This window comes from Hippocampus guttulatus, chromosome 1, assembly GCF_054856545.1.
Source record: "Hippocampus guttulatus isolate MCC_2025c chromosome 1, RoL_Hgut_1.0, whole genome shotgun sequence".
Taxonomy (NCBI): domain Eukaryota; kingdom Metazoa; phylum Chordata; class Actinopteri; order Syngnathiformes; family Syngnathidae; genus Hippocampus; species Hippocampus guttulatus.
In genome coordinates, this window is record NC_141261.1 from 33,909,446 (window position 1) to 33,937,000 (window position 27,555).

Below are 27,555 nucleotides of genomic sequence, written 5' to 3' on the forward strand. Positions count from 1 at the left end.
TAGCCTCAGTATTGCATCCCTGCTTTTTGCAGATGATGTGGTACTGTTGGCTCCTTCAAGCAGGGCTCTCCAACTCTCACTGGAGCGTTTCGCAGCTGAGTGTGAAGCGGTTGGGATGAAAATCAGCACCTCCAAATCTGAAACCCTGGTCCTCAGTCGGAAAAGGGTGGAGTGCCCCCTCCGGGTCGGGGGGGAGATCTTGCCCCAAGTGGAGTAGTTTAAGTATCTTGGGGTCTTGTTCACGAGTGAGGGCAGGAGGGAGCGAGAGATCGACAGGCGGATCGGTGCAGTGACTGCTGTGATACAGACGTTGTATCGGTCTGTCGTGGTGAAGAAGGAGCTGAGCCAAAGGGCGAAGCTCTCAATTTACCGGTCGATCTACGTTCCCACCCTCATCTATGGTCACGAGCTATGGGTCGTGACCGAAAGAACGAGATCCCGGATACAAGCGGCCGAAATGAGTTTTCTCCCTTAGAGATAAGGTGAGAAGCTCGGTCATCCGGGGGGGGCTCAGAGTCGAGCCGCTTCTCCTCCACATCGAGAGGAGCCAGATGAGGTGGATTGGGCATCTGATTCGGATGCCTCCTGAACGCCTCCCTGGTGAGATGTTCGGGGCATGTCCCACCGGGAGGAGACCCAGAGGAAGACCCAGGACACGCTGGAGAGACTATGTCACCCAGCTGGCCTGGGAACGCCTCGGGATCCCCCGGGGAGAGCTGGAAGAAGTAGCTAGGGAGAGGGAAGTCTGGGCTTCCCTGCTAAAGCTGTTGCCCCCGCGACCCGGCCCCGGATAAGCGGTAGAAGATGGATGGATGGATGGATGGATATGTATCCCCGTGGGGCAATTAGTTCTGAACAGGCACGCTCTGCACAAGAAACATGAAAACAGGGATCTAGGGTGTACCCAGCAGCAAATGTCCCCGAGGGGCAAGTAGGCTCCCCACTGCCTGCTCTTCTCGTCGAGAAAATGTTGTCGATGGCATCGAGAGACCAGCCAACTAATTCCATGGTTTGTTTTTAGGATGAAAGTACGGCAGGAGGCTAGGAAAGTCAGACAAGGACAGCACATAGACTGAGTGGCGAGCAGGGAAGGGTGAGGGGAGGACAGGAGCAGAGCAGAAAAGCGTCCGCCTTCATCAAGAGTCAAGCAGAAACTGTGCCCCTCTCTTCACCCGACTGTTCAAAGCATACAGCTGCAAATCTGATGATCACAAAATTAATCATTAAACTGCGGCCAAGGGTGTCATGGTGCAAAGTGCACATAAGGTGCTTATGTTTGAAAATGGGATTTCTTTCAGAAGCATTCTGCATGTGACGAGCACAGGAGTCCAGGAACACAGCTTGGGTTCATTCAAGGGGGCCATTATTCCCAGGAACGCCTTTCCAGGTCTCACTGTCATTGCCCATGTGACATTGAAGAACACGGAGTCCCTAGGGGCAGTGCTCCCCAGCACACCCTCCAAGGATTCCAGAAAGTGTGAGTACTGTACTGTGAGCTGCTGTTTGGTGCAAAGGCTCAAATAACAGTCAGGGCCCATCTACACACCCAAAATTGGAGACAGGCTACTCTCTCGCCCACCAGGTGAACCCCAATGTACAGGCACCAGGAGTCCAACCCCATCTCGAGAAGACTGGTATTCGAGCACAAGCTCTGTCTGAAAGTTGGACTGTCTCATCAGAGCTTCTCTGCCTTGCACACCAGCTCAGGCACCTTCCCTGCCAGAGAGGTGATTTCATGTCTCCAGAACTAGCTTCTGTCATTGGGGATCGGACCGCATTTGGCTGCCGCCCAGCTCACAAGGCACCCGACCCCTATGGCCTCTCCCACAGGTGGTGAGCCCATGGGAAGGGGACTCATTTTGCCCTTTCTGGCTGTGCTCGGTGGCTACATGGGTGCTCACCAACGAGCTCCACCCCCTGTGTGGGCAAAAGGAAACAATGTCCATTTATCTCAATCATCGCTAGTGCTCATATGAACCGTACTACGTCTCGTTCGTCACCTAGGATGTGTTTACATTGGGTGATCCTGCCATGGGCATAAAGCCCCAGACGGCTTTGGAACATTGTGACACACACTCCCCTCCACCATGGTAAGATGATGATTCATGAATAGGAAATTGGCTGAAAACAAACAAAAAAAAAAAGTAGAAATTCAAGTACAAAAAAAACCAAAACACATCACTTTTGGCTTTGTTTTGAACAAAATTTGCATGTCAAAAAATGTAGTTGTAACGGTTTGAATCCATCCATCCATTATCTGTATTGTTTTATCCTCACGAGAGTCGTGGGTGTGCTGGAGGGTATCCCAGCCTTCTTCCGCCAGTAGGCGGTGTACACCCTGAACTGGTTGTCAGCCAATCGCACGGCACACATAGACCCAAAAATTATTCACACTCAAAATCACTCCTAAGGACAATTTAGAGTGATTAGTTACCCTCCTGTGCATGTTTTGGCAATGTGGGAGGAAACCAGGGTACCCGGAGAAAACCTACGCAGGCCCGGAATCGAACCCGTGATCTCTAGATTGTGAGGCGGACATGTTAACCAGTTGAAGACCATACCATTTGAAAATTTGTTTTATAAAACGTGGTTGAGATAAATTTATTTAAAGTTGGGACAGTTTGAATCTGACAAAATATGTAGACATTGGAGGACGCCCCCCGCCCCCAAAAAAAATCAAATTTTGGCTCTTAATTTATAATTTTGAATTTTAAAAAATGGGTAGTGATAAGACAGAAGACATGGATTTTTGGAATATGTAGAAGTTGGAATAGTGAAAAAGGTTGACAAATGGGGCATGCATGTCAAAAATGTGCAAGGACTAATATATATATATATATCCATCCATTTTCCGAACCGCTTGATCCTCACTAGGGTCGCGGGGGGGTGCTGGAGCCTATCCCAGCCGTCTTCGGGCAGTAGGCGGGGGACACCCTGAATCAGTTGCCAGCCAATCGCAGGGCACACAGAGACGAACAACCATCCAAGCCCACACTCACACCTAGGGACAATTTAGAGCGTCCAATCAACCTGCTATGCATGTTTTTGGAATGTGGGAGGAAACCGGAGCACCCGGAGAAAACCCACGCAGGCCCGGGGAGAACATGCAAACTCCACACAGGGAGGCCGGAGCTGGAATCGAACCCGGTACCTCTGCACTGTGAAGCCAACGTGCTAACCACTGGACTACCGGGCCGCCTAATATATATATATATATATATATATATATATATTTAAAGTTGCTGAAGCCTTTACACAATAAAGTTGACGGTGCAGGATAACGTATGAAGGCCTCACCCTTCACACAATAAAGAATGGGAAAAACATGAGTCAAGGCCTCTTCACACAATAATAAAAATTAAGGTGTAAAGTGGGTGGTCACAGCCCCCTCTGATCTGCCCATGGGGACTGGTGAGATTAAAATTCAACTTATTTTCAGATCGCCACCAAACTGGTTGATATTGATGATTATTCAGGAACTTTTGTTTGTTTGTTTGTTTGTTTGTTTTAACATATACAGGTATGTCTTCCATGGGCAAAGGCAGTAGCATACACAACAGAGATGTGCCTTGAAAGATTGATTCTGCTTTAGCAATGGGAGTGATAGGCTTATCGTTTTCGCCTAAATTTGGGCTAACACACACACACACACACACACACACACACACACACGCACACGTTCTAACACACACACACAAGTTGGCGTGCACATAGACTTACCAGTCCACATTGTTGTATTTGTTGTGGGTGAAAAGCAGGGATCTGGGAGAGGGAGGGGGTGGCCTTGGAGAAGGGCTACCGTTGTCATGACAATGATCACAGGGTCGCCGTGACAGGGAAGTTTGTGGAAAGGAAGCAATTCACTGAAGATTCCTTCTTTGCACATGCGCGCACACAGTGAAAGAAAAGCGGCGGCTTTTGTTGGCGCTGTCACCGGATGGTGCAGAGAAGAGGCGGGGCCATCGGAGGGATTCATGAAGGCGAAATGAACGTTTTATCAGTTTGATCACGTCAACACTGAAACAAGCGGACATGTTTCTTTATATGCGGTGGGGGATTTTTTTTGTTGTTTGTTTTTTTTTTTTGATCGGAGCGCGTGAGAAAATTCCAGTCTGAATGACTGGAGAGTCGAAGGTATCCGACACGGACCCGCTCACGCCCCCTGGTGCTTGATCAAATCCCTTACAAATTCATCAACAAATTGAGGAGTTCACCCAGGTGTTTTCCAGTGGAGGTTCTGGATCAATTTCACTGAGGGCGCCGGGCTGGGGGGGGCACATTCAACCCAGGGCTAAAAAGACAGATTCGAAATCTTATTTGACTTTTTATTTCTTCAAACTTTGAAATTGTAGTCATAACATTACAGTGATGAGAAAAAAACAATATTAGGAGGGCTAAAATGTCTGCAAGCGTAACAATACGCCGTGTCCATCTGTTGAGAATATTCAAGCCAGGGGATGATATGGTACCAGCCTGCCGGGGACAAAAATTGCAAATACACTGAAGCTAGATGTTTTACATGCATATAATTATCCAAATTTTAAAAGGCAATGGCTTATATATTGATCCTGTTAAATAAAAATTAAAATAAAAAGGGAGACTAAAAAAGTTACACACGCACGCACACAACACACACAACACACGCACAAACACGCGCACACACGCACGCACAGGCACACGCACACGCACACGTCGTGGTAATTTCCTTCTCTGCGGACTGCTTCTCATTTTCCCGCTCATTTTTAAGTGATGCAGCGCACTAAAGGGTCCGACGAGAATGATAAATTACGCACTTTGGTTCCACCTTTCGCGTCGGCGACTCGGCGCGACTGCGTAATCTACGCTCGGAGGGGGGGCCACAGGGGGGGCCAGAATCAGTGCTACAGGGGCACTGGCCCCCGTTGCCCCCCCCCCCGAACCGCCACTGGTGTTTTCCAATCTTGATTGAGCCAACGCACCTGTATTGACTGCACTCAAATGCAGGATGCCATGAGTGGAAAAAACGTGTTTCTTGATGCAGGCAGCAGCATTTGACAAGTGTTTCACTACCACCACCTGCTGGATGGGTGCATAAACTGCATACATACTGTAAATACCGACTTTTGTTAAATTGCATTATTTTCCACTATAATTCAAGACATACAGTATAATCCAACAACATTAATAACACATAAGCAACTAAATATTTCCTATTTCAAAAAAAGTAACAGAATCTAACATGCAGCTCAATTTACTCAAATTAACATTCCTCAATATATCGTGGTTTTCACATTGTTTCTGTGTGGTCTTGCTGCATTGTCTGTGTCGGTGTTGTAGGATCATGTGAGATTTGTTTATTGTCAATAGCAGTACCTGCTATTAGACTTGACTTGAGAAGTAATTGCTGGGCTGGTGTCCGCACCATCACCACTCTGGTTCCCAGAGTTCCCACAAGTCATGTCCGGCACTTTTCATCATTTATGACAAGTATAGAGTATCAAAGCTTTCACCAGGCCCAAAAGTGTGTAAAATTTCGTACAAGTATACAGTAGATCCACAAAAAAATCTGATTTATTTTGGTGAAGACAAAAAAATAAGTAGAGCAGCGAAAAAGGGCGCTCACTGCCCTGGCAACGTTGGAATACTGGCACAATGGAATTTGATTTTTTTCCCTTTTTTTTTTGAAGCACATCAAATTGAAAGCTACAGTATTTTGATAAAATATCTATAATATGCGAAAAATGAGGGAAAAATTGAAAGGAAATTAAAAATGGCTAACTTCGTTTTAAATTTAGAGTCAGGCAACTTTTGGTAATCTTGGTGAAACTTTCAATGAGGGTTTTTTCTTTTTTATGTTTTGTGGGAGGGCGGGGCTGTGGGGGGCGGAGGGACAGCACCAATAAAACCAATAAAATGGTGATTACTTTGCAAAGCATGGTGTGTATGCCAAGTTTCATACGTTATAACAAATGTTAAGACCAGCAAAATCAGGCTCATTCAAAATCAGGCTCAAGACAGTGTGTCACTCAGCAACAGCGTTGGGTGAACCACCCATCGTTTCAAGACAACCTGATAAAATCTCTAAAAGGATTTCTATAAAATGTGACCTCTATAAAAGCCTAAAATTGAGGTCAAATTTGAAAGAAAATTCTAAATGGTGGATTTCCTGTTAGGTTGAGAATATGGCTCCAAGACTTTTTTATAGGTGTTGGGCTGTTACAAATGCATCCAACTTTTTGTAGATCTTGCTGAAACAAACAATGGTTGGTTCATTAAACATTTCTCAGGTGCGTTACTCAGCCATTTTTGTAATAGTTACACAATATACTATTAGTGATTATTTAGCAAAGCATGATGTGGATGTCAAGTTTGACATGTTATCATGCGTTTTAAGACCTTCAAAATTCATCATTATTCTTGACAAATGGGATGTCGCCCTGGCAACAGAGTTCCGTAAAATAAAAAGCTTTTCTTTTCCTGGTTGTCTTAACATCTTCAAATGAAACATTCACAGTTTCAAGAGAACCAGATAAAATCTGCAGGAGTTTTAAAAACATGTGACCTCTATAAAATGGGTCCAAATGTGCAAGAAAATTGGCAGATTTTCTGTTAGATTTATCATATTGGTCGAAGAGACTTTTTTGTAGGTCTTGGATGAAAAGACCTTTGCCCTCAGTACAGTCAAGGGTGCATGGGAGTTTGCCCCAGTCTACATGGACTTGTGGAGATGGCCTTTGACCCTGTAGTGTTCTTCTCACGGCTGTTCAGTCCCTGTTCGACCAATGTCAGTTTGTTCGGGAGAAGTCACGATTTGTTTTTCAGTGAGGGTTGGACTGAGCCAAGGCTGCCCTTTGTCATAGATTCTGTTCATAAGCTTTTTGAACCGAGTTTCTCAGCACAGTCACAGCGTTGAGGGGGTCCAGTTTGGTGATCTTTTCGCAGATGTAGTAGTTCTGTTGTCTTCATCAAGCTCTCACTGGAGCGGTTCGCAGCCAAGTGTGAGGCAGTTGGGATGAAAATTACCACCTGCAAATCTTAGACCATGGTCTTCAGTTGAAAAAGGTGGACTGCTCTCTTGTGGGGATAAGATCCAACACCAAGTGGAGGAGTTCAAGTATCTTGGGGTCTCGTTCACAAGTGACGAGAGGATGGAGTGGGAGATTGACAGGCAAATCGGTGCAGCCTCTGCAGGTCTGACGAGGTGACGGAGCTGAATCGAAAGGCAGTCGATCTATGTTCCTACCATACCTATGGTCAAGATCTATGGATCGCAACCCAAACAATAAGATCCCGGTTACAAGCAGGTGAAATGAGTTTCTTCCGCAGGGTGTCCGGGCTCCCTTAGAGAAAGATGAGAAACGTTATCCAGGAGCGACTCAACGTTGAGAGGAGCCAGATGAGGTGACTCGGGCATCTGATTAGGATGCCTCTTGGACGCCTCCCTGGTTAGGTTTGTCTCACCGGCAGGAGGCCCCGGGGACGAACCAGGAGACGCTGGAGCGACTATGCCTCACAGCTGCCCTGGGCACGCCTTGGGAACCTTTGGGAAGAGCTGGAAGAAGTAGCTGGGGAGAGGTAAGTGTGGGCTTCCCTGCTAAAGCTCCTGCCTCCTCAAACCAATCAAGCAGCGGCAGAAAATTAACGGATGGATGGATAAAATTAGAATGTTTTGGCTTTTTAAAAATTGTTTTGTGTTTGATATATATACTGTATATACAGTATATTTTTAATATACCTATTTGATGCAATGTAAACACGTTTTATCAATTTGGTTATTTTGTTTTGCATTTCCCAGCCACCATAGTAGCCTCAACTTGCATTGCCTTTAAGGGACACATGTCCAATAAAATACAAAAAATATTGTGTCAAAATAAACAGCATTGAGTGAAGCAAATACAAGTTTTCAGGTCGTACTTTTTTAATTTCTCATTTCAGTTTTGTGACGTCATAAAAGGCATTTTCACCTAAATAAAAATCTCAAGACAAGATTGACGTTGTGCTCATGAGGTGACGTCTAGGTGCATTCCTTAGAAGTTGAAAAACCTTTGTTTTTAGTAATGGTACAAGTCATTTCCTCCTTTCCTTTTTTTTTTTGTTTTGACAAAATTGACATCACGTCTTCTGAGCACAACATCACATCATATTTCTTCATAATTCATTGAGTCAACATGAACCCAACTTTTACATTGCTCACTTTGTGTTGGAAAAGAAACGTACGGATCACGTTTAAAATGGCCGACATCTACCAAAACAGATCAATGGGTCCGATTCAAATGATTGATAAACTGTTCTATTATTGATATAAATAACATGACCTTTATCACATGACTCGGGCAGCCAAAAAGTGAAAAACACAACAATAAAAATACACAACTCAATAAGCTGTTAACAAAAAAAGATTTTCAACATTGTCATTATTTCTTTCTTCCAAAAAACAAAACAAAAAAATCAAGAGTGCAATAAAACATTTCTGAATGTAAGGAAATGGCAAACAGAAAGAGGACATGAGAGAGGTCAACAAATGAAGAAGACCAGAAGACGAAGGAAACGTGATGTCGAGGACTTTCATTTTGCTTGTGTGGTTTCAGAAGGATGAGTCAAAATGGCTGGCATGATAATGAGGTGACCTGACCAAGTTTAAAACTCTTCTTCTTTGCTTTGTTGTGAAAAACTTTAATTGAGATTCGTTAGACAATCAGCAGGGAGCTGGGGTCATATATAACGTTTTCTGCTTTCTGTCTGGTTTCCCTAAGAGGCAGGTGCTTCATGGGTCGTGTAGTTTATGCAACATGGGAAAAAAAAACATGAAGATGGAAGAATGATGGGGGGAGGGGTTTGGTTAAATGGATGTGGCCAGGCTGGTTGGGTGGGGTGGATATGTTTGGGGTTGTCTACTCTCAGGAACTCCTCTTGGTCCTGGAATGCTGAATCAGCCACTGGAGAGTGATGTCTGGACACAGAAAAATGTAAGTCCATGGTGGGGGGACAGGAAATCGTCAAATGCTGCAACATAGTCAGGTGCTTGGTTTTCTACGCAGCCGGCCAAGTGTCATACTGCAGACGAGGTGTATGGCACCGTGGCAATGTAATATAATGCGGGTCAATGTGATGTGCATTTGGGTGGCGTGAGCAATGAGACATTTGCGCGTGTTACCGATGTTGTCCTTCTCCTTGCAGGAGATGGAGTAGCAGCAGATTTCTCTGTCTTGAATGGCCGACAGGTTCCTGGAGAACACAAACCACAATTAGGAAGTTACGTCTTTGAGGGTTGGGACTGGCGTTCAGATTTTGTTGCGCATGAGGGCAATGGTTCACTGCTTGCAGGCTCTGCAGCACACAGCAAATGTGTACAGTGAAAAAAATTTTTTTTAAACTTGCTGTATTGGCATTTTGCATTTTCATATTCGCCTCATATTTTATTTGGCACATGCGGTTGACGGAGCGGGAAGAAAATTATGTACCCCCCAAAATAATAAATACATAAATAAAATCGGGACACTGTGGGAGCATTTCAGACTGACAGGTGCACCATGCGGTGCAATCACTGTCACACATGGACCATGTGTTCCAGCAAAGACACCCACTGACCTTCATTTTACCATGTCTTGGGTCCTCTGTGCCATATTTGATGTACCTTAAAGCGTTATGCCTGTGGAGGGCTTGGTCTCTGTTAATTATGGCTACTGTCGTGGGTTCTTTATTACCCAATTGACAAGCATAGATATACGCGATACTCGTTATGTCCATATTGTTCCGGATAATTAAAAAAAAAAACAACACACATTGGTCTGATTGCTCAAACAGGTTGAAAACGAGCAAAAATAGTTGGCAGATTTTTTTGGAGATGTGCGTTTTCCGGTGTTGGCGTTGTCCACTCGTCACCTCACCAATACCCTCTTAACCGACCAGAGAAAAGTGCACCAATGCTGAAGTGAGAAAACCTCTTCACAACTGAAGCACAGTACCATGATTGTACATCTAAAGCCAACGTGTTGTAGAATTCACAAGTTCTTGCGTACACACTTTGATGGCTCAGGTGTATTTGGATGCCAAAGGCAACCATATTCAGAGCACCTGTAGTATTGATCATTTTTGACACATCTGTTACAATGAATTCATCTTGAATTAGCCTCCAAATACTTACCACTAAAGACTTTGAATATTGCTTAGCATCATCTAGAGCAGGGGTGCCCAACCTTTTTTGACCCAGGTTCTACTTTTCAAGCAGCAAACGTCCAGTTTGACCAGTTCACGCATGTGCACCCATACACACACGTGTGCATACAGACGCTCGCACACACGCGTGCCATGATGAGCAATCGCCGTCACGGATACTAGCATCAACGAAAAAGAAAAATAAACCAGACACGAGGCAGGTGGGCTATCTGAGTTTGTAAAAAGAAAATCATTGCCCTTCGTGGGAAATCTGTCACACAGAGGCAAGCCGCATTTTTGGAGCGCGTAAAGTGCAGAATTATCACATCTTTGCCTATGCCATCAGTGCATTGCAGAGCAAACAAACAAGATTTGAATGAGAATTTAAAAATAAAATCGTTGTATCTTAATGACTCTGATCGCTAACAACTTCCTGTGATGCAGGGCATGCTACAATGTACCGTATTGGCCCGAATATAAGACGGCCCTGATTATAAGACGACCCCCTCTTTTTCAAGACTCAAGTTTGAAAAAAGACTTTTTGAACACCAAATTAATTTTCATACAGAAAATAATTACAGTACATCTGAAACAAATGATTATAACAATATATTTGAGAGAAAGAGCATGTTATTTTGCCTCATTCAAATCTAAAGTGCAATCACATTCGTAAATGAATGGCTTCTGGTTTTTGAAATGTAAATTACATCATAACTTCTCCTCAGCTGCCGATCTTCGACCCACTTCTCTCTAGATTGTCACTACGTTTCTCCATTTTCTATTATCTCTTCTATTATTTTCTTCTCATTTCCTTCTTACCGCTATTTTTTATTTTTCTTCTTTGTGCTACCGCTATTTTTATTTTTATTCTTCGTGGGAGGAGTTCACTTTGGCCTGGGAAGTCAAGTTCAGCATTCGCTTCAATGATATCTGGCGCCATCTAGCGTCATGAATGGGTATAACATCTAGACCCCGAATATAAGACGACCCCCACTTTTTTAGTCTTATTTCAAAGCAAAAACCATCGTCTTTTATTCGGGCCAATACGGTAAGTAAAAGGTGACCTTAAAAAATATATCTTTATTATTTAACACAAAACCTAATACAGTCATACCTCGGTTTTCGACCATAATCCGTTCCAGAAGGCTGTTCGAAAACCGATTTTTTTCGAAAACTGAAACCACGTTCTTTTTTAAAAAAAAAATCTTTGTTGAACACGTATGCTCACAAAGGAACGCTATGTGAGGAAGCGTCATTTCCTCGTGTAATGAAGGCGAGAGGAGTCAAGTGGCACATTCAAGTGCGCTCAGTTTGGTCGAGAACTGATTTTCGGTCGTAATCCGAGGCATAAAAAACTCGAAATTTTTGGTCGAAAACCGATTTGGTCGAGAACAGAGACGTTCGAAAACCGAGGTCTGGCTGTCATACATTTGCAGTCGAGTTGGGATCCGTTCGCGGTCTACTGGTCGACCGCGATCAACTGGTTGGGCACTCCAATCTAGCGTGATTTGAGAAAGTTCTCGTACTTACTGGGTTAGGTAAAGTCCTTCAAATAAAGGAATATTATGCATCTCAACGCTGTTGCAGAAATTAGTATGATCCAACTTTTAATATTGTTTTCAACTGTTTTTACACTCACATAATGTTGATGTAAAGTGTCACTCGGCATTCTTCACTTCATTTATTTTGTATGATAAGACAGCAAATGGGGAAGCCATAATTTATTAAAACCTATGATTATTAAAACATTCTATTTTGATTTCAGAACAAGTGAGTTTGGGCCATTTCACAAAATAAATTGTGGCATAAAATCCTCAATCCTCAACTAATTCTTACAAAGAGGCTCATTTTATTTGTGAAAGAAATCTCTATCCTCTATTTGATATTTGGTGGTTTGAATTTTTTGGAAACATACCTACAGCGTGTAACTTGTGATCTCAGGTTTTGGAAGGTGTGATAACTGTTTTGACCACCGTGTGCAAGTCTGATCTTTCTTAGAATGCTCAGGAGGTTTGTGTGAATTTTCAGACGAATGGAATATTAGAGGGAACATTGCTCCTTGTGATCTTACATCCTCTCGATGAGCTCCTTCTCATCCAGAGATCCTGGCAGGTCCCGCTTGTTGCCCAGAACCAGAACCTGAAGACATGACACTATGTCACAGCTGTCAATAACTTTACAGTCTTCTTGACTGACAAAAACATGCTTGCAAAAAAAGGATACAGATCACCAAAATAGATATTGAAAGTATTATGATACCTCGGTACAGCAAGTGATATATTCCTTCAGGCCAAAACCCTCTCTAACATGGTGTATTCTTGTAGTAAGTAACATCAGGCAATTAAATTACCTTGAGGGACTTAGCCCCCAGCAACCCCCCCCCCCCCCCCCACCCTTGTTGAAAGCTTGTGACATCTGTTTACATCCTAATATTGCTTTAAATTTCCCCAGTGTGTGGGACAAAAAAAGGTTATCTTATCTTAAATTTCTCCACAACATTCTCCCGGAATTGCCTGGTGTGTTTCTTGGTCCTCATGATCCTGTTTGCTCCCCAATATTCTTTTAACAGACCTCTGAGACCATCACAGAACAAGTGCATGTAGACTGAGATGAGATTACACATAGATGGATTTTATCATTATCAGGCATTTGGGTCATTTACAGGGTTCCCACTCTTACACTCGTTTTTTATTTATGGGCCTTTTAAGGACTTTTGAGGGCTAATTTAGCCATTTTTAAGGACCTTTTCTCTATTCAGCAGGGGATTCACTGTGGATTTAATGAACAGAAAGCCACATCACTCAGCTGGTGTTAAAATCATTGCTGCCAAAGGAAGGTCACATCTTTATTTTTAGGGGCAATCAGCTAACCCAGGGGTCGGCAACAAAAAATGTTGAAAGAGCCATATAGGACAAAAAAAACAAAAAGCAAATGTCTGGAGCCGCAAAAAAATAAAAGCCTTCTATAAAACTTACAATGAAGGAAACACATGCTGTATGTATGTAGGAGACTGGACTGTCTGATTTCTTTTGTTATTCATTCCTTGATTGTGTGTTCACAAACGTCCCCATAGAATTTATTTTGTGATTTCCTCGCTTGATTTTTTGTTTTGGTGCATTGTTTTCGCTTTTCTTCGTGTCAATGAAGTGATCATTAATTTCCGTTTTTCTGAGGCTGTCTTTAAACGCCTCTCGAGTCGAACGAGAAGAGAGAAGGCACGGAGTTGGACGCAGACGTGTCTGTGTTTGTTGAGACTGTTAAAAGCATAAATAAAGTGTACGTTTTAAAAAAACAACACCACAGCTCTCCTTTTTCGGAGCTGCAACATGTACAGTGGGGCAAATAAGTATTTAGTCAACCACCAATTGTGCAAGTTATACTTTAAAAGATTAGAAAGGCCTGTAATTGTCAACATGGGTAAGGCTCAACCATGAGAGACAGAATGTGGGAAAAAAACTCAGAAAATTACATTTGATTTTTAAAGAATTTATTTGCAAACATGGTGGAAAATAAGTATTTGGTCAGCGAACAAAGAAGCAAGATTTCTGGCTGTCAAAGAGGTCTAACTTCTTCTAATGAGGTCTAACTCATTGCCTGTATTAATGGCGTCTGTTTTAACTCATTATTGGTATAAAAGACACCTGTCTAAAACCTCAGTCAGTCACATTCCAAACTCCACTATGGCCAAGACCAAAGAGCTGTCGAAGGACCCCAGAGACAAAATTGTAGACCTGCACCAGGCTGGGAAGACTGAATCTGCAAGAGGTAAAACGCTTGGTGTAAATAAATCAACTGTAGGAGCAATTATTAGAAAATGGAAGACACACAAGACCACTGATAATCTCCCTTGATCTGGGGCTCGATGCAAGATCTCACCCCGTGGCGTCAAAATGATCACAAGAACGGTGAGCAAAAATCCTAGAACCACACGGGGGGACCGAGTGAATGACCTACAGAGACCTGGGACCACAGTAACAAAGGCTACAATCAGAAACACAACGCGCCACCAGGGACTCAAATCCTGCACCGTCAGACGTGTCCCCCTGCTGAAGCCAGTACACGTCCAGACCCGTCTGCGGTTCGCTACAGAGCATTTGGATGCTCCAGAAGAGGACTGGGAGAATATGTTATGGTCAGATGAAACCAAAATAGAACTTTTTGGGAGAAACACAGGTTCTCGTGTTTGGAGGAGAAAGAATACTGAATTGCATCCGAAGAACACCACACCCACTGTTAAGCATGGGGGTTGAAACATCATGCTTTGGGGCTGTTTTTCTGCAAAGGGACCAGGACGACTGATCTGTGTAAAGGAAAGAATGAATGAGGCCATGTATCGAGAGATTTGGAGTGAAAATCTCCTTTCATCAGCAAGGGCATTGAAGATGAGACGTGGCTGGGTCATTCAGCATGACAATGATCCCAAACACACAGCCAGGGCAACAAAGGAGTGGTTCGTAAGAAGCATTTCAAGGTCCTGGAGTGGCTTAGCCAGCCTCCAGATCTCAACCCCGTAGAAAATCTGTGGAGGGAGTTGAAAGTCCGTGTTGCCCAACGACAGCCCCAGAACATCACTGCTCTAGAGGAGATCTGCATGGAGGAATGGGCCAAAATACCAGCAACAGTGTGTGAAAAGCTTGTGAAGAGTTACAGAAAACGGTTGGTCTCCGTTATTGCCAACAAAGGGTACATAAAGTATTGAGATGAACTTTTGGTGTTGACCAAATACTTATTTTCCACCATGTTTGCAAATAAATTCTTTAAAAATCAAACAATGTAATTTTCAGAGTTTTTTTCCCCACATTCTGTCTCTCATGGTTGAGGTTTACCCATGTTGACAATTACAGGCCTCTCTAATCTTTTCAAGTAGGAGAACTTGCACAATTGGTGGTTGACTAAATACTTATTTGCCCCACTGTATCTATATCTATTTGAGCTATATTAGCCTACAATCAAAATCTTTTTCCATTTTCAAACATTTTTTATAAAGCTCCAGGGAGCAACTAGATGCCGCTAAAGAGCCGCATGCGGCTCTGGAGCCGCGTGTTGCCGACACCCGAGCTAATCCTTTATTTGACATACTGTATGTCAAATTGGCCCGAAGTGATAACGTGATCATCATCGGAACTGAGCGGAGATGGCGGGAAAAGCAGTGCGGGAACCAGGAAGGTATGTAGCCCAACAGCGGGGTTTGAGAGGAAGAGCACCAGGCGCATTTTCTGACAAAACTACTAATTGGAAGGGTGGGGAAAATGACATACACACATGAAATGAACACCCCAGGTTAATTTTTAAGGAATTTTATTGATTTTAGAAGCTTTCCCTATAAATTAAAGACAATTAAGAACATAATTCTTTTTCTTGGATTTTCTTCTTTTAAAAAGTTTTTAAAAAGAAGAAAATCATTTAAAAAATCGTTTTTATGGATTTTCATGAACTTTAAGGACCCATGGGAACCCTGGCATTGGATCATTGAAAAATGATCAGGGAACCTCTGGAGTCAGTTGGTTGCACTGAAAAATGGGTGAATAATTTCACAAGCCCTGCTTTTGATATGCTTGAAAAAAAAAAGGTTTAATATTTTTGAAGCCTGAAATGTGGCAAAAGGTTAAAAAAATTCAAGGGGGACTAAAATTGTTAAAAGGCACTGCTATTTCCTATTCACAGCAGCGCTGAGTCGTCACCTTACGGTGTGGAGGGGTTTCTGTGTCCCAATGATACTCGGAGCTAAGTTGTCTGGGGCTTTATGCACTTGGCAGGGTCAACCATGGCAAACAGGTCCGAAATGTGAGACCAGACAAAGCAGGGCTCAAAAGACCTCTTATGATGAGTCCAAGTTTTAGACATTGTTTTCCCTTCCCCAGACATTGATCACTGGGGCACCTCTCTCGAGGCAGGCCTTAAGGTGTTTTGTTGGCGAGCGTCTGGTGGCTGGTTCTGCACATATGGGTCCCAGCCGGCTCGGCCCGAAAGAAGAACATGGGTACCCCTTCAGACGGAGTCACCACCTGTGGGAGGTCCACTGGGGTCAGGTGCTATGTGAGCTGCGCAGCAGCCAAAGGGGACTTGGGCTTTACAATCCCCGGCTATCGAAGATAGCTCAAGAAACATGGAATGTCACCTCGCTGCCCGAGCTGGTGTGTGAGGCAGAGAGATGTCGATATGACATAGTCTGACTCACCGCCACACACAGCTTGGTCTCTGGTAAAATCCTTTCGAGAGGGTTTACAATCTCTTCGATGCTGGAGTTGGCCACGGCGAGAGGCACAGAGCAGATCTGGGAATACTTTTGGCCTCCCAGCTTAGGTGCCTGAAGATTGCAGTCCACTCCAGTGGAGGGTAGCCTCTCTCCGACTTTGGGTGCGGGGACAGGTCAGGTCTATTTGTGCCTATGTGCCTATGCACCAAACAACAGCTCGTACTCACACTTTTTGGAGTCCTTGGATGGTGCGCTGAAGAGCGCGCCTCCCGGCGACTCCATTGTTCTGATGGGGAACTTCAATGCTCACATTGGCAATGACAGTGAGACCTGGAAGGGCGTGATTCGGAGGAATGGCACCCGCGATCAAAAAGTGAGTGCCGTTTTGTTCCTGGACTTATGTGCTCATCACAGATCGTTCATAATGAACACAATGTTCAAACATAAGGGTGTCCATTTTTGCATTTGCCACCAAGACACCCAAGGCCACAGTTCAATGAATGACTTTGTGGTCGGGTCATTGGATTTTTGGCTTCCTATTTTGTTTAATCAGGTGAAGAGAGGGGTGGAGCTGTCAACTGATTGCCACCTGGTGGTGTGTTGGCTCTGAAAGTTGGTGAAGATGCCAGTCCGACTTAACGTATAGTGAGGGTTTGCTTGTAACCACAGGGAGAATCCAGTCAGAAAGAGTTTCAACTCCCACCTCCAGCAGAACTTCGTCCATGTCCCGGTGAGGCGGGTGGACCATGTTACGCACCTCCATTGTTGATGCAGCTGATTGGGGCTCTGGCCAAAAGGTCGTGGCAGGTGCTTGAGAGGACAGTCGGTAGGAGGTTGAATCTCAGATTTAGGAGGAGCTCTGTGCTTTTTTTTGTCCCAGTCTTGGAACAGCTCTACACCCTGAATAGGGTTCTGGAGTGTACTTGGGAATTCAACTAATCAGTCTACATATGTTTTGTAGACTTTGAGAAGGCGTTTGACCAGGTACCCCGGGTGATCTTGTGTGTGTGTGTGTGTGTGTGTGTGTGTGTGTGTGTGTGTGTGTGTGTGTGTGTGTGTGTGTGTGTGTGTGTGTGTGTCATTGAGTGAGTGAAGGGGGGAGGGGTGATCCAAGAAACTGGTGTATCGAATGCCCGAGTACGGACTGTTTGATCCCTGTACGATCTGTGTCGGAGTTTGGCCAGCAGTAGGTCGGATTGGTTTCCAGTGAGAATTGGAATCCCCCAAAGCTATCCACTGTCATAACCTTTATGGACAGAATTCATATGCACGGCAGAGGCGTTGAGGATTTCCGGTTTGGTGGTCCGAGTTTAATATCTCTGCTTTTTGCAGATCTCATACTGTTAGCCTCTTCAAACCGTGATCTTCAATTCTCACTGGAGTGGTTTGCAGTGTGAAGTGGTTGGGATTAAAATCAACACCTCCAAATGTAAGATCATGATCCTCAGTCGGAAAATGGTCCAGGTCGGGGATGAGATCCTGCCCCCAGTGGAGGAGTTAAAGTATACAATACAATAGATCTTTATGTAGCGCGTTCACAACCACTTCAGTTGTAACAAAGCGCTTTCCAGAACATTTAACATAAAATAATACCACAGAACACAACATAAAACATCTAAAAGAACACAATTGTAGCAATTATTCCTGTGTACGTGTTGTTGTTAGAAGGGGTTGTACATGAAAGTGGTGGGAGCTGAGTCAGAAGGCCAAGGTTAAGCAGTGAAGCTGAGACTTCACTTTGCCTAGTCCAGCTTGTAAGGGGGGATCCCGAGGCGTTCTTTGGCCAGCCGGGAGACAAAGTTTCTTCAGCATGTCCTCGGTTGTCCTCAAGGCCTTCTCCCAGTGGTAAACACACGGAACACCTCACCAGGGAGGCGTCCAGGAGGGATCTGAATAAGATGCGTGAGCCACCTCATCTGGCTCCTCTCAATGCAGAGGAGCAGCGGCTGAACTCTGAGCCCCAGCAGGATGACCAAGCTTCTCACCTTATCTCTAAGGGAGAGCTCGGACACCTTATGGAAGAAACTCATTTGGGTAACTTTTATCCAAGTTCTTATTCTTTCAGTCACAGCCCACAGCGCATGACCACAGGTGATGCCAGGAATGTAGATTTGGAGGCGTTTTCATCCCAACCGCTTCACACTCTCTTGTGAACCGTTCCAGTGAGAGTCAAAGATCAGGTCTTAAAGAAGTCAACAGTCCCAAATCTGCAAAAAGCAGACACCCTCAATGGCTTGGGTGCGCCTAGTGAGTGTCGAGCTGATCTCCTATTCAACGGCCAGAAAGAAAACCACACTGCACCTCCTGATTCTGAGATTTGACGCTCCTCTCCAGCACCTCTTAATCGACCTCACCAGGGAAGCTGAGGACTGTGATCCCTCTGTATTGGAACACATCCTACGATCCCGTTTCTTAAAAAGAGCCCCAGTCTGCCAATCCAGAGGAACTGTCCCCGATGTCCATGGGTGGTTGTAGCGGTGTGTCAAACAGGACAGCTCCACAACATCCAGAGCCTTTAAGAACTCAGCACGGATCTCATCCACTATTGGGGCTTTGCCACCAAGGAGTTTTAACCACCTCATGGCTTCAAACCCAGATATAAGAGAGCACACCTCAGGGTCCCCAGAGACCCTGCTTCCCTAAAGCAAGGTGTGTCGGTGAAATTGAGGAGATCTTCTAAGGAATCTCCCTACCGTCTCAACCGTCTACCGTCTGATCAAGGTCAGGAGTGCCCCTTCTCCACTCCACCCAGTGTTAATGGTACACTGCTTCCCCCCTCCTGAGACGGCAAATGGTAGACTAGAGTTTCCAAGAAGCCATCCAGATGTCGTATTCCATGGCCTTACCAAACTCCTCCCATGCTTGAGTTTTTGCCTCGGCAACCACTTGGCCAGCCAGCACTTCTCAGCTGCCTCTGGAGTCCCACAGGCCAAAAAGGCCCAAGAGGAGTCCATTAGCTTGACAATCCCTTACTGTTGGTGTCCATCAGCAGGTTCGGGGATTGTGCAACACAGAGTCAACACACCACCAGCTGGTGATCAGTTGACAGCTGCGCCCCTCTCTTCACATGAGTGTCCAAATTTGAATAATGTGTTGGTTATGGAAAATCCATGACAAGCACAGAAGTCCAGGAACATAACACCACTCGGGTTATGATTGTGGAGGAAGAGAGGGATTGGGAGGAACACCCCGTTCTTCTCAATCACACCCTTCCTGGTTTCACTGTGATTGCCCACATGAGCACTGAATTTAACCATCAGAAGAGTGTTCTCTATGGGGAGCGCTGTCCAGCAACCTCCAGGACTCCACAAAGAGTGGATACTCTGACTAGCTGTTTGGTGCATCAGCACAAATAACAGTCAGGACCTGTCCCCTCACCTGAAAGTATCAGGAGGCTACCCTCTCATCCACTTGGGTGAACCCCAATCAACAGGCGTCAAGCCGGGGGGACAATAAGTATGCCCTTACGTGCTCTCCGCCTCTCATCGTGCGCAACTCAAGAGTGGGGATGAGTACAAACTCTTTTTAGAGGAATGGGACCAGAGCCCAAGCTGTGTGTGAAGGAGAGTCCGACTTTGTCTCTCAGACTTCTTTGCGGTATGTAGTGATTGCCCCAAAAGGTTGTGCGACAAGATATACTGTATTAAGAGTCCCGTAATTTTTGTCCAGGGCTGTTTCATGAGTTTGTTTTGTAAAATTGTTTCTGTTGAACCACAATTCAAAATCAATGTCTGATTTTCATTGGTTATTTTTTATTACATTTTTTTAAATGACTTTGGTCATATTCAAGGTATTTAGGGTTTTTCTTTCATTAACAGAGGGGTAACAACAATGTTTTCCATGTGAGTATTAAACACGAGAGGTTCTGTTGCACACTCACAGGAATTCCCTGCAGCTGGGGTTTGTCCAACAGGTTGTGGAGTTCATTCTTGGAGGCTTCAATCTTCTCCGGGTCGGCCGCGTCCACCATGTATCTGCAAACACAACACAAATCTTTGGGGTTTTTTCCCTGAGAACACCACACATGAAGACGATAAGGAAGAAAGGCGAAACATTGAGGAACACTTACACTATGGCGCTAACTCCTCGGCAATAACGCTCCCACATGCTCCGGAAACGCGGCTGCCCGCCAATGTCCCAGAGCTGTACACACACATACGTTACATTTCCATTGAGGACATTTTCATGGTGACAGAGCGAAGACCCACCTTGATGGTGACATTGCCCTTGGTGATCTTCCTCATGTTGAAGCCGACCGTGGGAATCATGTCTTCACTGAACTGGCCAGACTAGAACAACAATGTCAATCACGTGTCAGTCTTTCATACAGTCACTATTTGGAATCATGTGATGCTGTGTGTGTGTGTGTGTGTGTGTGTGCGCGCGCGGATGCGTATGATCGGCACTGCAGTATCTCCTTTAATAGAAAGTAGATATCATAGGCACCTGAAAACCTGGACTCTCCCCCACTCACCCATTGTAAATAGCACGGTCACCTTATGCAGCATATACGCAGTTGCATATCTGCTAATATCTTATATTTTGTGTTTTTACATTGCATTCTGTACTGGGTACAGTTCCTTTATTTATTTATTTATTTAGTGCATGCAAATACTTATTTTCTACTTTCTTCCCTCCAAACTTTGCTGCTGTAAATTGCTCATTTCTCCATTGTGAGACAATAATGGTTTTCTTATCTTCCATTTGACTGTCGTTGCTGGACAGCCCCGAGGCGATTGTGCTTTGCGCCTGTAATGGGCAGCACTTTCAAAGCCCCGCTTTGTTCAGGGGAGAGGTCGATGCTGTTGGACAGTCTGCGGCTGGATGGTTGCATGGTTTGAGGAGCCGACGATGAGAAGAAAGGAATGTCAGCACAGAGCGCCGATGCGTCTGTGGAACTGGGAGTCGGAATTGAAGTGGATTTACAGTGCTGTTCAAAATAATTTCAGTACAATGGGACTAACCAGATTATCCCTGTTTTTTAGTATATTTTTATTGTTACATGCCAGACAAGTTACCAGTAGGTGCAGTACATTCTCAGAAAACAAACAAGACTTGCTTGGCTCTCGACGAAGGCGGACGCTTTTTTGCTCTGCTCACCGCCTTTATTGTTCCTGTTTTTTCCCCGTGACGTGAACTGATCTGCTGAGTGCTGGAATGGACTGGCAGCTCACCGGTCGGGCCGCATCGCCCCCCCCCCCCCGTCCCCCATTCATCCGCCCCCTTATTACATGTTATGTCTTGTGACTTGTTGTAACTGTCATATGCTTTTGACGTGCTGGGTCTTTTTTTTCCTAGACTTAAACTATCCTCAGTAGAGGATAGTTCGAGCAAGGGTTTTCTTCCCTCTCCTTCCCTAGTGTTTTACTTTCTCAAATAAGATCTCGGGGCGCTGTAGTACCGACAGGCCCTTTGCACTGTATCCCATGTTCGTCATTGTTTTTCATGTTTCTTGTGGAGAGCGTGCCTGTTAAGTCCAAATCACCCCGTGGGGATAAATAAAGTTTTCTGAATCTGAAGACCCAGCATTCATAATAGGCACACTCCGAAGGCTGTGCAATTGGGCAAATAGTTCAAAGGGGTGTGTTCAAAAAAATAGTGTCTGCTGTTGACTGTACAAACTCAAAACTATTTTGTATTACCAAAAAAAAGGTAAGAGTTAGCAATCCTAATATTTAGTTGCATGACCACAGTTTTTTATAACTGCTTCACATCTGTGTGGCATAGAGTCAACCAACTTGTGGCACCTTTCAGTTATTTCACTCCATGATTGCTTAACATTCCACAATTTACATTTCTTGGTTTTGCTTCACAAACAGCATTTTTGATATCACCCCACAGTTCTCGATTGGATTGAGATCTGGGGATTGGGCTGGCCACTCCATAACATTAATTTTATTGGTTTGGAACCAAGACTTTGCTCATCCTACTGGTGTGTTTGGGGTCATTGTCTTGTTGAAACACCAATTTCAAGGGCATGTCCTCTTCAGCATAAGGCAACATAACCTCTTCCAAGTATCTTGACATACACAAACTGATCCATAATCCCTGGTATGTGATAAATGGGCCCAACAACAGAGTAGGAGAAACATGCCCAGACCATGATACTTGCACCATCATGCTTCACTGTCTTCAACGTGTACTGAGGTTTGAATTCAGAGTTTGGGGGTCGTCTCACACACGGTCTGTGGCCCCTGGACCCAAAAAGGACAATTTTACTTTCATCAGTCCACAAAATGTTCCTCCATTTTTCTTTAGGCCAGTTTGTGTTTTTTGGCGAATTGTAACCTCTTCTGCACATGCCTTTTTTGTAACAGAGGGACTTTGCGTGAAGAACGCCGTTCTTCGGAGCAGTGTCTTGAACGACCCATTTTCCTCAAATGCATGTTCAACCTGTGCTGGCTTCATCATCCTTAAATAGGCGCCACCTGATTCACACCTGTTTTTGTTTTTTTCTTTCCCAAAATTGATGAACTCAGAGATTGGTTTGCCACACTGCTATTTTTTTGAACACACCCCTATTTGTCCAATTGCACAGCCTTCGGAGCGTGCCTATTATGAATGCTGGGTCTTGTTTGTTTTCTGAGAATCTACTGGACACGCCCAACACTAAATAAAACTTTAAACATGAAATCATTGTTTTCATTGTTTCCTCAAACAACCTTACAAGAGACAATTTATAATTACACTCTTACCGATTAAATGTGCACGAAGAGCTTCTTCTAGACTTACTGGTAAAACCGTACCCCACATAAGTGTGCAATTTCACCAAAGAGACAGAAAATAATGTTAAAACACCATGCAGAAATTGATTTATTCAAGTTAGGCACTCTGAGTGAGTGGCAACGTAAGACGATCGCTGGTGGCTTCACTTCCCGCAACAGCGAGTAAGGGGCATTGTGTTTCCATTCATATCCAAGTCTGTGGATGTTGCTCACCGTAGTCCAAAGGACGCTCAAACACATGTAAAATTAGCGGGAATATTGCTTCTAAGGCTGCTTCAGGTGCAACTACTTGTCAGTTGCAGGTTATTCATACTTCAGCTGCAACAAATGACCATTTTCGTCATCGATTATATTGACTATAATGGACACTATAAACGCTAACCGTGCGTATGCACCAATTTTTACACTAAATAAGCAATAAGTAAATGAGCACAAGGTGATTTATGAGTTTTTGAAAAAGGCAGCAACACCTTTTTGGTCTGTCCCAGTCCCACTACTTTGCGCGGCAGCCACCGCTCTTGATTCATTCAGGTTTGTTGCTGTTTGCCATGGTGCCAGACAAGATGGGTTGACAAATGATCATGTTCCCGTTATACATCCCTCTGCATTTACAAAGGCTTTACACAGCAACCTTCTTGTTCATACAATCTCCTTTCTTGCAAACTGCAACGTTTTCCAAACAAGCACACGCATTGCTTCATCTTAAAACACTCTGACAACTTGGAATGATGTGCACGAGGGAAAAATGAATAAAAGTTCATGTAAAAACAAATATTCTAACATGAATAAGAAATAAAAGGGTATTGTGAATTTTGAGTGTCAAATTATTTTATTAATTATATTGATTCTATCGATCAATCGTTTCAACATACACACTTTTTTGGCCAAATAAAGAGTTGCAGGATGTTCGTTGTTAATATTAAACCGAGAAAGAGGGCATGCAAATACATTTAAAAGAGATCAAATCCGTTTTCTGAAGATGAGGCTTATTGGGAAATATTCATGATACACAAAAACACAGATTCAAGTGCCAATTCGCAAGGCATCCGAGATGAGCAACCATCCACTCTCACAATCCCATTTGTGGACACTTTAGAGCAGGGGTGGCCAACCCGCAGCTCGCGAGCCGCATGCGGCTCTTTGGCTGGCTCAATGCAGCTCCCGGGCTTTAGAATGACACGCGGCGAAAACGCCTCGGCGGTGGCGCTGCCATTCAAACAACGGTGCTAAATACACAGAACTTACAACGTCAGCCTATCATCAAACCTGGTACTTGATTGACATACAGGGCAACCAATCAGATGGCAACTGAATCACCGCTCATGCGCAAACAACAGTGCTCAGTGCTTAGCACTAAGAACTTCAGACGCAAAAAACTGGAGACATCGGCAATGGTTCGTCCATTCCAAGTGCTGCTTGTCACCCACACCACCATGAAGGTCATTGAGAGGGCCACCTGGGTCCACGCTTCCCACTGTAAAAGAGTGACAAGGGACCTCGCTTCAAGTCCCACGACCGGAAACCAACCCGTGGACAAGCCACCAATAACAGAGTGATTTGAAATCAGCGCTCCTTTGCTTCATGTGGCGTGCCAAGCCACCAAAGAAGACAGAGACATCATCAATGAAAGTACTGAGGCATCCTCTTCGGTCACACCACAGGACGACAGAGGTCATACACGCGATGTCTGACCAAGACTATTACTGCCAACCGTACGACCCAGATGAACCCTGGCTACCTACCAACCCGATATGTGTGGTTTACGGACAACTACCTGTCCCCTTACTCTCTTAGCCATGATAATCATGTTCCACACCAAAACCATCTCATCGGATGGGCCCACAGCGATAAACGCTAACCGTCCCATCCCCTCAGCCGGTCCTTTTCCTAACGTTTCCCAAATCCTTGTCCCGCTGACACATGAACACAGACTGGGCGGCCAAATCACATTCCCCTAAAACCGATGGCAACTCCTGGTGGCACTCTCTTTCCTCACTCGCCGCCAGATGCATTGCCTATTCACCTCCGCCCATTCGACACCTCCTCTGCACTGTGTGCACTTCACGCCCTAACAAAGACCCACGTTGACAAAACGGCCGGAAATGCCTGGCTTGTGGTCGACTCTCTTTCCAAACCCTGCACTCACCCTACTAATTCCACTGTACGCGCACTCAACGCCTCGTCGTTCAAGACCCTCATTGGCACCGTATTTGACACTGTGGCCAGCGTCCACTCACTGTCCTTGCCTGTCCAACATCCTGTTTGTTTTGTCAGTCCAAATGCACCAGCTTTCACAGATTGCCCCATCCATAACAAGTCCTGATGCCCGTACTGACGACCCACTTCCATTTTCTGACCCCCAGGATATAGAGTCTTTTATGTAGCTACGACAATGCCATCCCTCTGCCTTCTGATGCTTTGCCAACTTATCTCAGGGATTCTGTCTTTCCGTAAAACAGTTTTGCACTCTCCCTTGAGTATAAATTTTGGTTCCCACCCCTTCATGATGACCGTTTTCAAACCACATGACCTCTTCAGTCTGATGCTAATTTGGGGAATCTCTCTCTCTCTCTCTTTGCGTATTAGATTGTGCCTTTGTTTTTGTTTTTTCCTGGTTGATCCTTAGGATCAAGAAAGAGGAATTGTAATGAGAATTTGACAGATAACAGCGCTAAATGGAAGTAACGGTTCGTACTATTGAATGCTGAACGTACCTTTGAATGCTGACCAGTTATTTTGCGGATAAGCAAAGTTGCACTAGTCTGTACTCTGTGTAGCTGCTCAAAATGCTGATTGCGCTGACCTTCACCATCTCCCAACAAGATAAAATGAAATCAGCGCTCAGCGTTTTTTCCTTTTCTTTCTTAAATAAATCTCAGCATTTTTTTAAATACTCTCGTTGTCTTGGTTTCCCTGGACAAGACAGTGTGTGTGTGTGTGTGTGTGTGTGTGTGTGTGTGTGTGTGTGTGTGTGTGTGTGTGTGTGTGTGTGTGTGTGAGATGTGGCTCTTTGCAGTAACACAGTAAAAAAATTGGCTCTTTGTCTCTGACTGGTTGGCCACCCCTGCTTTAGAGTGTTCAATTAAACTACCATGCATGTTTTACGAATGTGGTACGAAATGGGAGGTCCCGGAGAGAAGATATGGACAAATTGTTCTCACTCCAAAAACGAGGGGAAAAAAATGATCTGTCCAGCAACCACACGGGAGAGCATGCACATGTATTCTGGTGTGTGTGTGACAGGATTACTTTCACATTGCACACGGAATATGATAAATGTAAGTTTGTAGATTAATGTAAATCAGTTTTCCCTTCATCTGTGTATGCTCAAAGTGAATATGGGAGTGGCTTACAATATGCATTTCAAAAAATAAATCCTGTATTCTCTTTGTATTAATATGAAGTTAATATGAAGGTGTGAAAATAAAGCATGGTAAAATGTTGTAGAAAGAGGCTTCCTTTTAGCATGATACAAATGCATTAAATGTAAAAACTAATAAAATGGATTGAGTATAGAACAAAAGGGGCCACTAACACCAAAGATTAGGATGCATCGATTTATTTGTACATGTATGCACATTACATTTTTTAGTTATGTCTGTTGTTAGAAAACACACAAAGATCCGTCAAAAAAAAAAAACTAGAAAATAACAAAAAGAAAAAAAAACGACTTCCACTCTTGCAGAGAGCACACCATTGGATTCCTGTGGGACAAAAGCAATGTCACCCCATTCGAACATGCAGTCAGCCCCATTCACTTCACACAAATAACCCCCCCCCCCCACACACACACACACAGACACACTGTAGGGGTGTTCACACGGCAAGATTTGGTCCGGTGTTACGCCGGAGCTGCCCCAGAAGAGCGTTCACACGTGCAAATTAGCTCCGGCGTAGCTCCGGAAAACAGCAAAATTTGATCCACCTCATGGAGGTGGTTTAAAAATTTGCTCCAGAGCAAATGCTCGTCAAGTGTTGATTACGTACGGCGAGAATGCGTTGCTTTCGTGCTCTGTCGGACTTCCGTCATGTGTTTGTTTGATAACGACACAAGACTTGGCTGGTAACAGTAGCAAGCACCTCTTAGGTTGTACCATCTCAACTAGAAGGGGGGGGGGGGATAGTCCCCAAACATCATCTTTCCTTTTGAGACTGGACTGTCTCGGAGTTGTTTGTGTAGTTTGTTCCTTTGTTGTGTGTACACAACACCCCGCCCTCCATATAATTAATTTTGTGATTTCCTCTCTCGATTTTCTGTTTGGCGCATTACAGGTTTGCTTTTCTGAGTGTCATTGAAGTCATCGTTGATTTACGTTTTCGGGGGCGGTCACTCTCGAGCAGAAGGCACGGAGACCGAGAAGGAGAAGGACATGCCTGTACAGTAGTCGCTGGAGTTGTGTTAAAGTTTTAAAAAGAACCAACACGACAACTCATTTGTTTTCTGTCGTTTTGCTCCGCTGCAGAAACTGCCGTGTGAACGCAAGTGGAGCTGCACCGACG

The 27,555-nt window shown here is 44.4% G+C and overlaps 1 protein-coding gene across 3 annotated transcripts in view; it reads right to left on the reverse strand.

Annotated features, from left to right (window-relative positions):
- Positions 1-7,875: 7,875 nt before the first annotated feature.
- Positions 7,876-27,555, reverse strand: part of LOC147211486 (ADP-ribosylation factor-like protein 8A) — a 34,780-nt gene continuing 15,100 nt past the window's right edge. Inside the window, exons 2-7 of one of the 3 annotated variants that reach the window (XM_086127515.1) lie at positions 20,539-20,619; positions 20,400-20,473; positions 20,211-20,304; positions 12,206-12,273; positions 9,134-9,204; positions 7,876-8,929 (exon numbers count right to left, since the gene is read on the reverse strand). In XM_086127515.1, coding sequence (XP_085983641.1) covers positions 8,877-8,929; positions 9,134-9,204; positions 12,206-12,273; positions 20,211-20,304; positions 20,400-20,473; positions 20,539-20,619 — 441 coding nt within the window. In that variant the 3' untranslated portion in view covers positions 7,876-8,876. Of the gene's footprint in view, positions 8,930-9,133; positions 9,205-12,205; positions 12,274-12,541; positions 12,708-15,415; positions 16,140-20,210; positions 20,305-20,399; positions 20,474-20,538; positions 20,620-27,555 lie in introns of those variants that run through there. The other 2 variants (XM_086127533.1, XM_086127524.1) reach the window with 2 other exon arrangements.